The sequence below is a fragment of the Podarcis melisellensis genome, assembly GCF_964234715.1.
Source record: "Podarcis melisellensis genome assembly, chromosome: 14".
Taxonomy (NCBI): Eukaryota; Metazoa; Chordata; class Lepidosauria; order Squamata; family Lacertidae; genus Podarcis; species Podarcis melisellensis.
In genome coordinates, this window is record NC_138546.1 from 42,760,066 (window position 1) to 42,773,348 (window position 13,283).

At 45.2% G+C, this 13,283-nt stretch overlaps 1 protein-coding gene across 7 annotated transcripts in view; it reads left to right on the plus strand.

The window, feature by feature from the left end:
• The window catches only part of GRAMD2A (GRAM domain containing 2A), a gene marked incomplete at its 3' end in the record, with an annotated part of 71,929 nt that overhangs the window by 11,021 nt on the left and 47,625 nt on the right, over positions 1-13,283 (plus strand). The window contains exon 1 of one of the 7 annotated variants that reach the window (XM_081888682.1): positions 8,110-8,150. The exons of the other annotated variants lie outside the window; for them this stretch is intronic. Within the exon in view, the coding sequence (XP_081744808.1) occupies positions 8,125-8,150 (26 nt within the window). The 5' untranslated portion in view covers positions 8,110-8,124. Of the gene's footprint in view, positions 1-8,109; positions 8,151-13,283 lie in introns of those variants that run through there. 7 annotated transcript variants of the gene reach the window in all.

Genomic DNA, 13,283 nt, shown 5'->3' on the forward strand with positions numbered 1-13,283 from the left:
TCAGCCGGCAGCCTTTTGCGGAATGAGGCCAACAGCTGTTGGCCTCCTAATCAGGATGAACTTGGTGTTCTAAAAACGGGGAAAATATATCGGCCTTCGTTTTAAGCCTTGGTATGTCTCTGATGTGTTTATGTAACCACATCACCCTTGATTTCGGGTGGCGTTTGGGGGCTGATGGCATTAAATTGCTACTGTTTTAGTGTTGTTGCTTTTTTTAAATAATATTTATTACTTTTAAAACTTACAAGAAAAAAAGAGAAGAAAAAAGACAAGAAGAAAGAAAAAAAGAGAGAAAAACAAAGACAATACAATACAATATAAACAGTACAAAACATAACCTATACACACTAAATTAAAACAAAGCAAAACAACAACATTTTAAAAAACCATACATCATACCATTTCATTACTCTATCTTTCATTCCCTTGTTTCATCGACCTCCTCTCACCTCCCTTTTTGTATTCCACTTCTATTAATTGTTTCAGCAAATCCTTTCCATCTTTCTCTATTTTTTGTCATAAAAATATCTTAACATATTTTTAACCTTATTTTCCATTAATGCTAAAGTACTTACTTATGCTTAACTACTGTTTTAGTGTTACAGAGTTTTGTGCGTGGTGAAATGTTTTTGCCAGTTTTTGAAAATGAAAACCAGCTTTGCTTGGCAGAAAGGGAAATCTGAGCACAGAGGTCACAGGGATGCTCTCAAAGCAAAGAATGAGCGAGTCATTCTTGTAATTGTTTTGCATTTTTTAAATTATATATTGTGTTACTTTGTGTTGTTCTGGGAGGCTCTGAGGCTGCCTCTTGTGGCCAGAATGCTGTCTAAAATGGTACTTCAGGCTTATGTTCAGCTTGGAATCACCTAAGACCACCTGGACAGCCTTTCTGGAATCCAATAGTTTTGGATTCTGGAATCCAAAAGAAATTAATAAAATAACAAGAACAACAACAACGGGAAAGTCTAACCAGAATAAGCTTTATTAAATATATTTCTAGACAACAATCTGGATTCCCATAATAAAGAGTTAATAAGCCATTTATTACAAATGACGAGACCCAGCATAACCAGATACTGTACTGGAAATGCCTTTCTGGCACAACGATCGACAACTGACACAAAACAGTTTGGGAAACAGCCCTCCTGGAGAGATTAACAAATAAAGTGTGGTTGACACGTGAACAGATCAAGAAAGATGGCTTTACCCCTGTGTGATTTAATTGCATAACATATGCCAGTACTCCAGAAAATGAACAACCCCCTGCCTCCCACATTTGGCTCAGTCTGGTTGATCCAAATTACATTTAAACATAAATTATTATATTTGAACCCCACTTCCATGTTCATCAATACACCAGCACTTTACAAGCAATGACCGTTTTGCACAGGAGTTGAGTTCCTGACCCACACGCATATAAACCCATTCCACCCTCTTACGCCTCGCCCTGCCCCCTTTCCCAGCCACTTCTGGTTGAGGCGATGTCCGCATGCATGGTTGTGCATTCTTTGAACGTGTGCAAAATGGGAGTTTCCTGTATATTGTTTCCTTAGTCACATAAGAGGAAAAGTGACTATTGCTCATACTTAATCTAAGCACAATCACAAGGGCATTTAGCTATGCAACTGGGCGTTTAGCTATGCAATTTTGAATATTACCCGTTAATTCTGTTCTATCCTGTTTCCCCTTTGTTTTTGTTTAAATCAAATGACAAACCAAGAACCTATACATTGACCACTAATTATGCACCAGATGTTGTAGATATTGCTGAAAATTCATTATGCTATTTTTGTTATGTACAACTGATGTGAGATTTCAGTGTTTATTTATTATTCCTATGGTCTTTGTTTATAAAACCCAATAAAAAGTTACTAGATCCTTTCCACTTACAGGTAGGCCAAACTGCATCCCGCAACATTTTTGATCATCTTGGTTGCCCTCTGCACACATTCCGGCTTGTCAACGTCCTTCTTAAATTGTGCTGCCCAGAACTGGACACAGTATTTCAGGTGTGGCCTGACCAAGGCAGAATAGAGTAGTACTATTACTTCCCTTGATCTGGATACAAGACTTCTGTTGATGCAGCCTAGAATAGCATTAGCTTTTTTTGCTGCTTTATCACACTGTTGACTCATGTTAAGCTTGTGATCACTAAAACCCTCCTTTTCACATGTACAGTCGTACCTCCACTTTCGTATCCCTTCGGTTACGTAAATTTCAGGATACGTAAATGGCAAACCCGGAAGTATATTTCTGGGTTTCTGCCACGCGCGCATGTGCAGAAGCAGTCTCTCCGGTTGCGGAAACCTTGGGATCTGACCGGAACGGATCCCATCCCTGTGGAACGCCCTCCCACCAGATGTCAAAGAAAATAACAACTACCAGACTTTTAGAAGACATCTGAAGGCAGCCCTGTTTAGGGAAGCTTTTAATGTTTGATGTATTACAGTATTTTAATATATTTTTGGAAGCCGCCCAGCCAGATGGGCAGGGTATAAATAATAAATTATTATTATAATTACAGTGGTGCCTCACAAGACGAAATTAATCCATTTCGTGAGGCTCTTCGTATAGCGGTTTTTTCGTCTTGCGAAGCAAGCCCATTGACAGCTTAGCGGCTTAGCGCTATTAGCGGTTTAGCGGCTTTTAGCGATCAGCTGTTAAGCGGCTTATCAGCGGATCAGCTGATAAGCGGCTTAGCGGCTTAGGAAAAGGGGGGGAAAGGGAAAAAAACCCGCAGGAACTCGCAAGACATTTTCGTCTTGCGAAGCAAGCCCATAGGGAAATTCGTTTTGCGAAGTGCCTCCAAAACGGAAAACCCTTTCGTCTAGCGGGTTTTCCGTCTTGTGAGGCATTCGTCTTGCGGGGCACCACTGTACTATATCCGCAACTGGAGGTACCACTGTACTACTAGTAAGCCAGCTGTCCCCCATCTTATATTCTTCCTGCCTAAATGCAGAAGCTTATATTTGTCCCTATCAATGTCAAGTTCACTGGTTGGTAGTTTCCTGGGTCTTATTTCCCTCCCTTTTTGAAGATGGGGACAACATTTGCCCACCTCCAGTCTGTAGGGACCTCCTCTGGTTTCTAAGATTTCTCCAAGATCATAGGCAGAGGCGCTGAGCTTATATTCGCTATCTCCTTTAGTACCCTTGGGTGAAGCTCATCAGACTCTGGAGATTTGATTTAATTTATAGAAGCCAGGTGTTCCCTTACCATCTCTCTTCCTATCTTGGGCTGCAGCTCCCTTCTTACGTCATTTATTATGTTATTGGCAGGTTGGGCATTGCTCTCCTTTTGGGAGAAGACAGAGGCAAAATCAACACAGGAATTACATTTGTAAAACATAAAAAGAAAGAATATCACACGTTGGGTTTTTTCAGGCTGGTGTCCCAGCTTGCCACGAGGGTTTTAAACTTTGATCATAGCTTGTATGGTGTTAGCTGTCCTCTCCTATGCTAATTTGTTAAGCACCCCCCATGCCCTCCTCCAAGCGGTTAATTTAAAAAAACAACAACACAGGGCCTGACAACGGAAATATCCTCCTGGTGTTTGTGTGAGAAGAAGTGGTCCTGGATAGTAAACGCACGGCATGACTGGGCAAAGTTCGTAAGCTAGAAATGGGCCATCTGGAAGAATAAAGCGAAGGGTTGCCAGCATAGAGAATTGAGTTTTGCTGCAAAAGGTGATGGACTGTGGAAAAGTGTCACATTGAAAAGGTACTAAAGGGCAAGTCTGTGATGTACTCCACACACACACACACACACACACACACACTGTTGTTGATTACAGCTTGTACAATTAAAAAAAATAATACAAATAAGTGCTTTTAGAAAAGCGCTTGGGATTTGAAATGAGGGCAAAAGCCGGCAGATGGATTTGCAGTTTGATCAAAAAATGGTTTCCTGTGCATCCAAGGCCACGTTAAAGACTTGTTTGTGTAAGTATTCAGATAGCTCAGAATGAGGCAGCCTTAAAGTAGCTTTTAGGATAGAAACGAGTGGCTTTTGGCCCTCCATATGTTGCAGAATTTCATCAGCCCCAGCCAGCATGGGCTTGTGGGGAGGAATAGCAAAAGGTCAAGGCTCTCTCTGCTTCGTGTTGTTGTTTTTGAATGCGTAAGGTTTTGTGCTCTTGTTACTGGGGGTTTTTAAATTTTAAAATGTGGCCTTGGGTTGGGCTATTCTTTGGCTAATTTTGGCTAAATGGAAGTACCCAAAAGAGATTCAGTGGGAGCTGCTAGTTGAGGATACCGCCCCAAACCCAGGCAATCTGTGTGCTGATTTTACTTGGCTAGAGATCCAGCGTTGACTCCCTCCCTCTTCACTGGCTTCCTGCCTGGGAAGGGAGAAATGAATCTTCTGTCTCCTGTGGACTTACCTCAGGACCATCCAAAGTGAATGGAGTCTTGTTCTTGTTTAACCGTTTCTAAAAATACAAGGAGCCAGGAAAACGTTCAGTGCAATGAATAGGCTCTAGATTTTAAGGAGAAGAAAGCAAAGCGTCTTCCTTCAGTGCTGGGGATGCAACGGCATCCTTCGCCATATGTGACAGCAACTGGCTGGCTCAGATAATGGGTAGGCAAACTAAGGTCCAGGGGCCGGATCCGGCTCGTAGATGGTCCGGGAATCAGCGTGTTTTTACATGAGCAGAATGGGTGCTTTTATTTAAAATGCATCTCTGGGTTATTTGTGGGGCATAGGAATTCGTTCATTATTATTTTTTCAAAATATAGTCTGGCCCCCCACAAGGCCTGAGGGATAGTGGACCGGCCCCCTGTTGAAACAGTTTGCTGAACCCATGGTAGATAGAGGGTGCATGGCAATCCGCCATTGGCCCACAGATCTGTTATCCAGCACCTAATCACTTTTCCCCAATGCACATCATCTATTGTCACTTTGCTTAATGGTAGGGCTGGCCCTTTGAAGAACTGTTGTAGAATATGACTTGTGGTGTGGCGACCAGTGGTATGGCACTTTCAAGGATTGTTTGAATTCTTGCAGGTTAGGAATAATAATAATAATAATAATAATAATAATAATAATAATAATAATAATAATATATTATTTATACCCCACCCATCTGACTGGGTCTCCCCTGCCACTCTGGGCGGCTTCCAACAAAATATTAAAAATACAATAAAACATCAGACATTAAAAACTTCCCTAAACAGGGTTGCCTTCAGATGTCTTCTAAAAGTCAGATAGTTGTTTATTTCCTTGACATCTGATGGGAGAGCGTTCCACAGGGCGGGCGCCACTACCGAGAAGGCCCTCTGCCTGGTTCCCTGTAACTTGGCTTCTCGCAGTGAGGGAACTGCCAGAAGGCGCTCGGAGCTGGACCTCAGAGTCCAGGCTGAACGATTGGGGTGGAAACACTCCTTCAGACCCAGTGTGGTGTAGTGGTTAAGAGTGGTGGACTCGTAATCTGGTGAACTGGGTTCGCGTCTCCGCTCCTCCACATGCAGCTGCTGGGTGATCTTGGGCTAGTCACACTTCTCTGAAGTCTCTCTTAGTCCCACTCACCTCACAGAGTGTTTGTTGTGGGGGAGGAAGGGAAAGGAGAATGTTAGCCGCTTTGAGACTCCTTCGGGTAGTGAAAAAGCAGGATATCAAATCTAAACTTCTTCTTCTTCTTCTTCTTCTTCTTCTTCTTCTTCTTCTTCTTCTTCTTCTTCTTCTCCTCCTCCTCCTCCTCCTCCTCCTCCTCCTCCTCCTCCTCCTTCTTCTTCTTCTTCTTCTTCTTCTTCTTCTTCTTCTTCTTCTTCTTCTTCTTCTTCTTCTTCTTCTTCTTCTTCTTCTATACTGGGCCGAGGCCATGGGAGGGGGGGCTAGGGAGGGCTGCTATTGGGCAGTGACTGGTGGTCTGACTAGCTAGCATGGGGGCACCTTTTGTTGTTGGTGTATTGTTGCTCTACCTCCAGCCTTCCTTTGAGGAACTCAGGTTGTGGGTCTCCCTCTTTTTTATCTTTATGGCATACGTTGGATAGAGAAATGATGATATTCTCCCCACTGCCAGCTGATCAGGGATTTGAACCCAAGTCTCCCTAGTCCTAGTTTGGTTTTCTAGCCCAGGGTAGTCAACATGGTATTCTCTGATCTTGTGGACTACAACTCCCATCAGCCTGGTTACCTCTAGCAACCCAACCTTTCTGGCTGTTGCAGTCTATGCATTCCAATACCACCACAATTGGTTCAGCAATCTGGAAAGCTGCAGGTTCACAGCTCCTTCACTAGGTAGTCCTAGGCAAGTCACCATTGTCACGTTCTCAAGCCCTGCTCTGTAAAATGAGGATAATGATGTCGGTCTGCCTTTCTAGGCTGTTGTTAATGGGTTCCTGCCTGAGAAACTGGACATGAGGCCGTTTGAGCTGTCATGGAAAATGCTGCATAAACGCAATGTGTGCTTTTACTCTTACGATTCATTATCCATGCTAACCTTTTCCATGAGGGAGATCTCAATGCATTCTTTGTTCAGATGTACATATCAAATTGTCATATTGGTACAGGAACAAGGCGTGTCTCTCCATCTCTGCCCACTGCCTTAATCAGATTGCCTGGTGATCAGATTAAGGCTCTTTGCTTTTCTCTCTAGCATGCCAAGGTGGCGGATTGTTGGCAGCCATCTGGATTTAAGCCTGATAGAAGTTATACTTGATATTTGCCCTATATAGCCAGACGCGTACACCTCTTTGCAGCACACTGTGCTCAGATTGACACGTGTTAGATGTGCAGGGCTTTGGAAGCAACTTTCGCTGGAGGTTCTTGGCTGGCAGGATGATCAGCGCTTTGGGACAAGCGTGGGATCTGTCTTACTGCCACTTTCATAGGTGCCGCCTAATGTTCATCTCACGCTTGCAAGGAGTGAACCTTTAGTGTGCAAACACCTACACTATGGAACTCCCTGCCCATTTATATTAGGCAAGCGCTTTCACTGTATTGTTTTCAGTGCCTGCTAAAACCCTTTTTCTTCCAGCAAGTCTATCCCAACATGCAATTTTAACATATGATTTTAGCAAGTATAAGTGTTTTAAAATAGCTGGTTTTATTTTCTATTTTAAAACTTATATTTTAATTTATAAATTTATAAATAATTTTATTAAATTTTGAAATTATATATGTGTTGGAAGCTGCCCAAAATATCAAATATTAAAAACTTCACTATACAGGACTGTCTTCAGATGTCTATGAAAAGTTATATAGTTGTTTAACTCTTTGACATCTGCTGGGAGGGCGTTCCAAGGGGCGGGTGCCACTACCAAGAAGGCCCTCTGCCTGGTTTCCTGCAATTTCACTTCTTGCAATGAGGGAACTACCAGAAGACCCTTGGAGCTTGACCTCAGTGTCTGGGCTGAACGCTGGGGTTGGAGATGCTCCTTCAAGTATACAAGCTGTTTAGGGCTTTTAATGGTCTGTGAAGATGGGTAAAGGTAAAGGTAAAGGTACCCCTGACAGTTAGGTCCAGTCGCGGACGACTCTGGTGTTGCACTCTCATCTCGCTTTAGTGGCCATGGGAGCCAACGTTTGTCTGCAGACAGCTTCCGGGTCATGTGGCTAATATGACTAAGCTGCCTCTGGCGAACCAGAGCAGCGCACGGAAACACCGTTTACCTTCCCGCTGGAGCGGTACCTATTTATCTACTTGCACTTTGACGTGCTTTTGAACTGCTAGGTGGGCAGGAGCAGGGACTGAACAACAGGAGCTCACCCCGTCGTGGGGATTCGAACTGCTGACCTCCTGATCAGCAAGCCCTAGGCTCAGTGGTTTAGACCACAGCGCCACCCGTGTCCCATGAAGATGGGTATTGGATCTCAAAACATATGGAGGGCACCCTTTTCTCCCCTGGCTCTTGATACCTATAGACCAGGCGGTGCTTCGTGTTCCTGAGCCCTTGGCACCCTGCTGTCAGTGCCCTGCCTTGCACATGTTGGAGAGGGCATTCTTCTGTCTGTCGGTGAGCAGCTTAAGGAGATCACCCAAAGGCTGTGGGTCTTGAGGTTGACCTGCCAGGAATGCTCCTTTTTAAAAGTTGCCAGCTTCCTGATTCAGAGCTTGTATACTTGCCGTTGCTTGCCGACACAACGGCAGCCTTCAGCAGCTGAGTCCGGCAAGCAAGGAGGCGCCATGGAGAATGTCTCTGCTCTGGGCAGGTAAGGCAAACTGCTTGGAAAGCGCCACTAAAGAAAACGTCTGTAGTAGGGAGAAGGGGAGTTAGCTGGAGAGAAGGAGGGATTTGGATTTCAGAAGGCGCTGGAGGGAGAACTGAATGAACGAGGGCAGCCCACAGCTGAAGATGGGCGTGTTGGCAGCTTCTAAGGAAAATAATACTCATGCACACAATGTTAGTATTATTATTATGATTTGCATGCAGGATTGTGTGTCCAAAACTTAGGTTTTTTTAAAAATAGTTTTTAAAATTGATTTTTCCAAAAAGATGCAAATCCAAGAACAGTCAAACAATACAAAACAAACCACAAAAAATCAAAACAATACATTCTATAAGTACATTTAAGGGGGATTGGGTGGCAGAAGAGCTGGTGGTCCCAGACCCACCCAGTGCTCAGACGTACAAGCAAATAAATCTGTACATGGAGTTCACGCAGGTGAGAAATCCCCATCTTCCTTGTGCTTATGGAAGATCACCTTCTCATAAGCTGCCCATCAAGTCATGTCTTCTGTCCATTGTGTGACTGTGGGGTGTATTGAAGCATATTAGACATTTAGCCATAATGAAAGCTAATTTTAGGCTGCATACATGCTGTACCTTTGAAGCACATGCTTTCCTTCAAAGAGCTGTAGTTTATCACTTCTGGCCAACCTTAGCAATCAACAGTGCCTAGCATTCTGTGTGTGTCTCTGTGTGTGTGTGTGTGTGTGTGTGCGTGCGCGCGCCTCAAATGTGCCATAAAGTGTGTACGCAACTCAGATTGACTCTTGTATATCTGCCTCTTGCGGTTTTGTGCATAATTTGTGTATTAGCCCTTGGGGAGATACTGCCAGGCTAGCCAGCTCATGTGTGTGCTTCTCCCTTTGTGTGTGTGGATGTTGAGGCTTCATTTTGCCTTGGGGTTGCTCAATGGGCCTCTGTTCTGGATGGGAGTATGTAAGGTGAAGGATGGATCCTGAACCCTCCTCAGTACACTGCCTCTTCCCTTCCCTGCTTTATAGCTGTGGAATCCAGCCTTTGCCCAGACAGGCAAATCCTTCTCTTTATCCGCTCTTGAGAAATCCTAGCTTAAAGTACGCCTGAGCAAATCTCTGCCTTGTCTGTTTGAGGCAGAAAATCCACTTAAGGGATGTGTGTGTGTGTATGTGTGTCTTTGTCTAAGCAGACCTGGGCAGTTGCTGCTTTGTGGGTTGGGGCTTCAGAATGGCTTAGAGGGTCAACTTGGCACTTTGAAAGCAGAGGAACTGCGAGGTTCACAACTCCAAATCTTGTCTTTATTTCTATGATGTTAGATTTGTGGAGTTGGGGTGAGCTGTTGAGCAGATGTGTCACACGTATTGGCCTAAGAAGGACCTGCAACCATATCAGCAGTGGCATAGCATGGTGGTGGGGGTACAGGGGTGGTTGCCCCAGATGCAAAATTGTTAGGGGATGCAAAATTTCAACACCTGGTGCTGCCTCAATACAGCTGCACACTTCCGGCCCTGGGCTCCATTGAAAACTGCTTCTACGTGCAAACCAAGAAGTGACCTCTCCAGACAATGGAACAGCTCTTATTTTCTTATTGCCACGGCTGCAATCTCCTGGTTGTTATGGATGCCATTAGGCAGTTGAATGCACATGTGTACTCCATCCTTTTCCTCCCGCTCCTTCACATGATCCCAGGCACTGGCAATCCACGCTATGCCACTGCATGTCAGAGTATTAGTGGAGGCAGGGATAGAAAATAGCCAGGTGCCAGGCGCACTTTGTGACTGGCGCAGGTCCAACTACAACCACGTGGAGATCTCTAGATGCCAGGCTGGCGACTGGGGAAAGCAAAATGTCAGGGAAGGACCTGAAATATTTTCTGTGAAGCTTCAATTTGTTTTATTCTAGATTATTTTAGTTGATGTTTTAACGTGTTGTAAACTGCGTTGAGATTGGTTATTTAAAATATAACTAACATAAAGTGGTATAGAAATGAAATCATCATCATCTTCATTGGAAAAAGGCACCTAGACATTCCATTGTGGTGACCATAACCCAGGTTTAAGGTGCTACCTGGGTCCTAAATTTTGTGTGTGTGTGTGTGTGTGTGTGTGTGTGTGTGTGTGTGTGTGTATATACACACACACACATACACACACAGTGGTACCTCGGGTTAAGTACTTAATCCGTTCTGGAGGTCCGTTCTTAACCTGAAACTGTTCTTAACCTGAAGCACCACTTTAGCTAATGGGGCCTCCCGCTGCTGCCACGCCATCGCGCAATTTCTGTTCTCATCCTGAAGCAAAGTTCTTAACCCGAGGTACTATTTCTGGGTTAGTGGAGTCTGTAACCTGAAGCATATGTAACCTGAAGCGTATGTAACCCGAGATACCACTGTATGTATATGGGGCAAAAGCTAAATAATAATGGTGCTATATACACCTTTGTTCAGGAGGGAATTTTTAGCTTAGGGGCTGCCACAGAGAAAGCCATCTCCTGAACCATCACCACCCATAACTTCTGAGGGTGGTGGAATTACTAAGAGGGCCTGTCTCTGATCTCAACTCCAGAGGCTATTTAGGGAAGAAAGCAGACTTTTGGAAATATGGGGCTTTAAACACTAAAGCGAATTGAATTGGAGCCAGAAACAAGCTGGCAACCAGTGATGTCTAAAGTTGCCCCTCTCCCCAGCATCTCCCCCGTCTTGTCTGGGTTCAACTTCAGCCTGTTCGCCTTCCTTCACTTTCATCTGACTACACTCCCAAGCTAGGAGTTACCAGCACAGTGTGCAAAAAATAAAGGCCGTTCTTAATAGTATTTCTTGTTTATATAGCACCAGTGATGTGCCTGTGCTTCATAGAGCGATACAAGGAGAAGACTGGTTCATGGAGTATTTACACCCTGACAGACCCTTAGGATAATACGCCCTTACCTTTTGTTCCACACTTTTCAGGCAGAGGTCCTCAATTTAAAGCTCTGTGTCCAAGCGCTTCCCCGCTGCAAAAATCTGCTCTTTAAAGCTGAAGTAGAACAAATAGCAAGAAGAGGAAGAGGAGAAGGAAGGTGTGCTTGGACAAAGAGCTTTAAAGCTTAGAAAATGCCTGGAAAGTTTGGAGAAAAGGTAAGTAGGTGTGTCAAGTTCCAAAGAACGAGAAGCACACGCCAAAAGGAAGTGTATTATTGCACCAGTCCCACGTTCAGAGCGCCTAAAGGAAACGGTTGAAATTTTGCAATGCTCTCCCAAGTGCAGAGAAGAGAAAACAGAAAGTAAAATGACCGTTAGGTGGTCTGGGCCATTGCTTAATCAGTGAAGTTGAATGCTTTTGTTCTTTTTTAAAAAAAACAAAGCACCAGGAAGTGGCTGCACTTAACTGGATTATAACCCAAGGGGTGGAGTGGCCCCGTTGCGTGGTGCTCTCACTCTCAACAATGTCCGTCCCCTGGAAACGCATTCCTGTGCCAACGCTGGAGTGCCAAACATAACATCCAAAAATAAATGCAACAGTCAGGCTACACAAGAGGTTGACTTTCCCCCTCTGAAGCCAATTCCGTCTTTCCTTCCTACCTCACAAGGTCATGTGTTGTTCTTTAATGTGTGTGTGCCTGTGTGTACACACACACACACACACACACACACACACACACAGTTCCTAAGGACTCCTATCTTGCTTCAATTCTGTCCTCACAATGACCCTGTAAGGCTGGTTAGGTGAAGGTCAAGGTGAGTTGCCCAACAGCTTTGTGGCTCAAGAAAGACCATAGCCAGCTGCTATTTATCCACAGAATTCTGTCCGTTTTGTCCATAGTTAAGCTGCCATTTGTCCAGGCTTACGTGCTCTGACCGGCAGGGCTGCCTTTACCTGTTCAACTGCAAGGGAACAGCCACAGCACCAGGCAACAAAATGCAACCAGAGTGTGTGTGGAGACAGCTTGGGCACCCATAGTGGCATGCACTGGAGGCCTATGTGGACCACAGGCAGCTCATCTGTGCCTTAGGATCTCAGGCACAGAGGTCCATAGCACCTGCTCTGCATGCAGAAGGCCCCAGCTTTGACACATAACATCTCCAGGTGTCTCCTTCCTGAAACTAGTGTAGACCAGGTTGGCAAGGTTTACCTCGCCTGGGCTGGTTCACTCCAGCGGAGATCCTTCAGTGGGCTGGATCGCGCGCCTGCCCGCGATTTCCCACATCTGCGCAGACGTGATTTTTGGCATCTGCGTCCATGCAGACACGATTTTTGGCACCTGCACATGTGCAGATGCGATTTCCAGCACCGCAGAAGTGAGTCCCCATGCCGCTCCATGCCGGTTTAGCGCAGCACATGGGGACTAGCTGAGCAGGCGGCTCGGTTTGGGGGCAGCTTGTGGGCTAATTAAACGACCCCCGTGGGCTGCTTGTGGCCCATGGGCATTAGGTTGCCGACCCCCGTTGAAGGCAATAATGAGCTAGATCAGTGGTTCTCAACCTGTGGGTCTCCAGATGTGGTTGGACTACAACTCCCATCATCCCTGAGCTCTGGCCTTGCTTAATCTCACGGTCGTGGGTTTGAGCCCCATGTTGGGTCGTGGGTTTGAGCCCCATGCATCGCAGAGGGTTGGCCTGGATGACCTTCATGGTCCCTTCCAACTCTGCAGTTCTGTAGGCTTGGATCTGATGTGCCCCAGCTAGCTTTTAGGTGGAGCCACCAATGCCTAATAGAGTGAACTTCCCATCACCTGCTTTCCCACCACCGTGGCCTTGTTTCTGTAAACAGCAGTAACTCAGGTGTTCTCTGATAAGCTATGCAAACATCTGTGCCATTGGGGAGAGAGGCTTCATGGAGGAAGCGTTTGGATGGTGGTAATGGGGAGGAAACTAGGCATTTCACACATCTTCTTGTTAGTACTTCTTGCGTAATGTATGAATGTTTCACCTTACTATAGTGAGATGCGGAAAGCCTGCCCTTGTTTGTAGCACAAGTCCCATCTCAACACCATGGCCTGGGAGCCGTGATTTCATGCTTACATGAATGAGAGAAGGGCAGCATGTCTCTGGACCTTCTGGAGAGACTGCCTCCTTCCCCAGTTGCTAAAACGCCTTGCTCGGATGTTTGCCTAGGACAGGTATGGTGAACCTTTGACCCTCCCAGTGTGGCTGAACTAGACA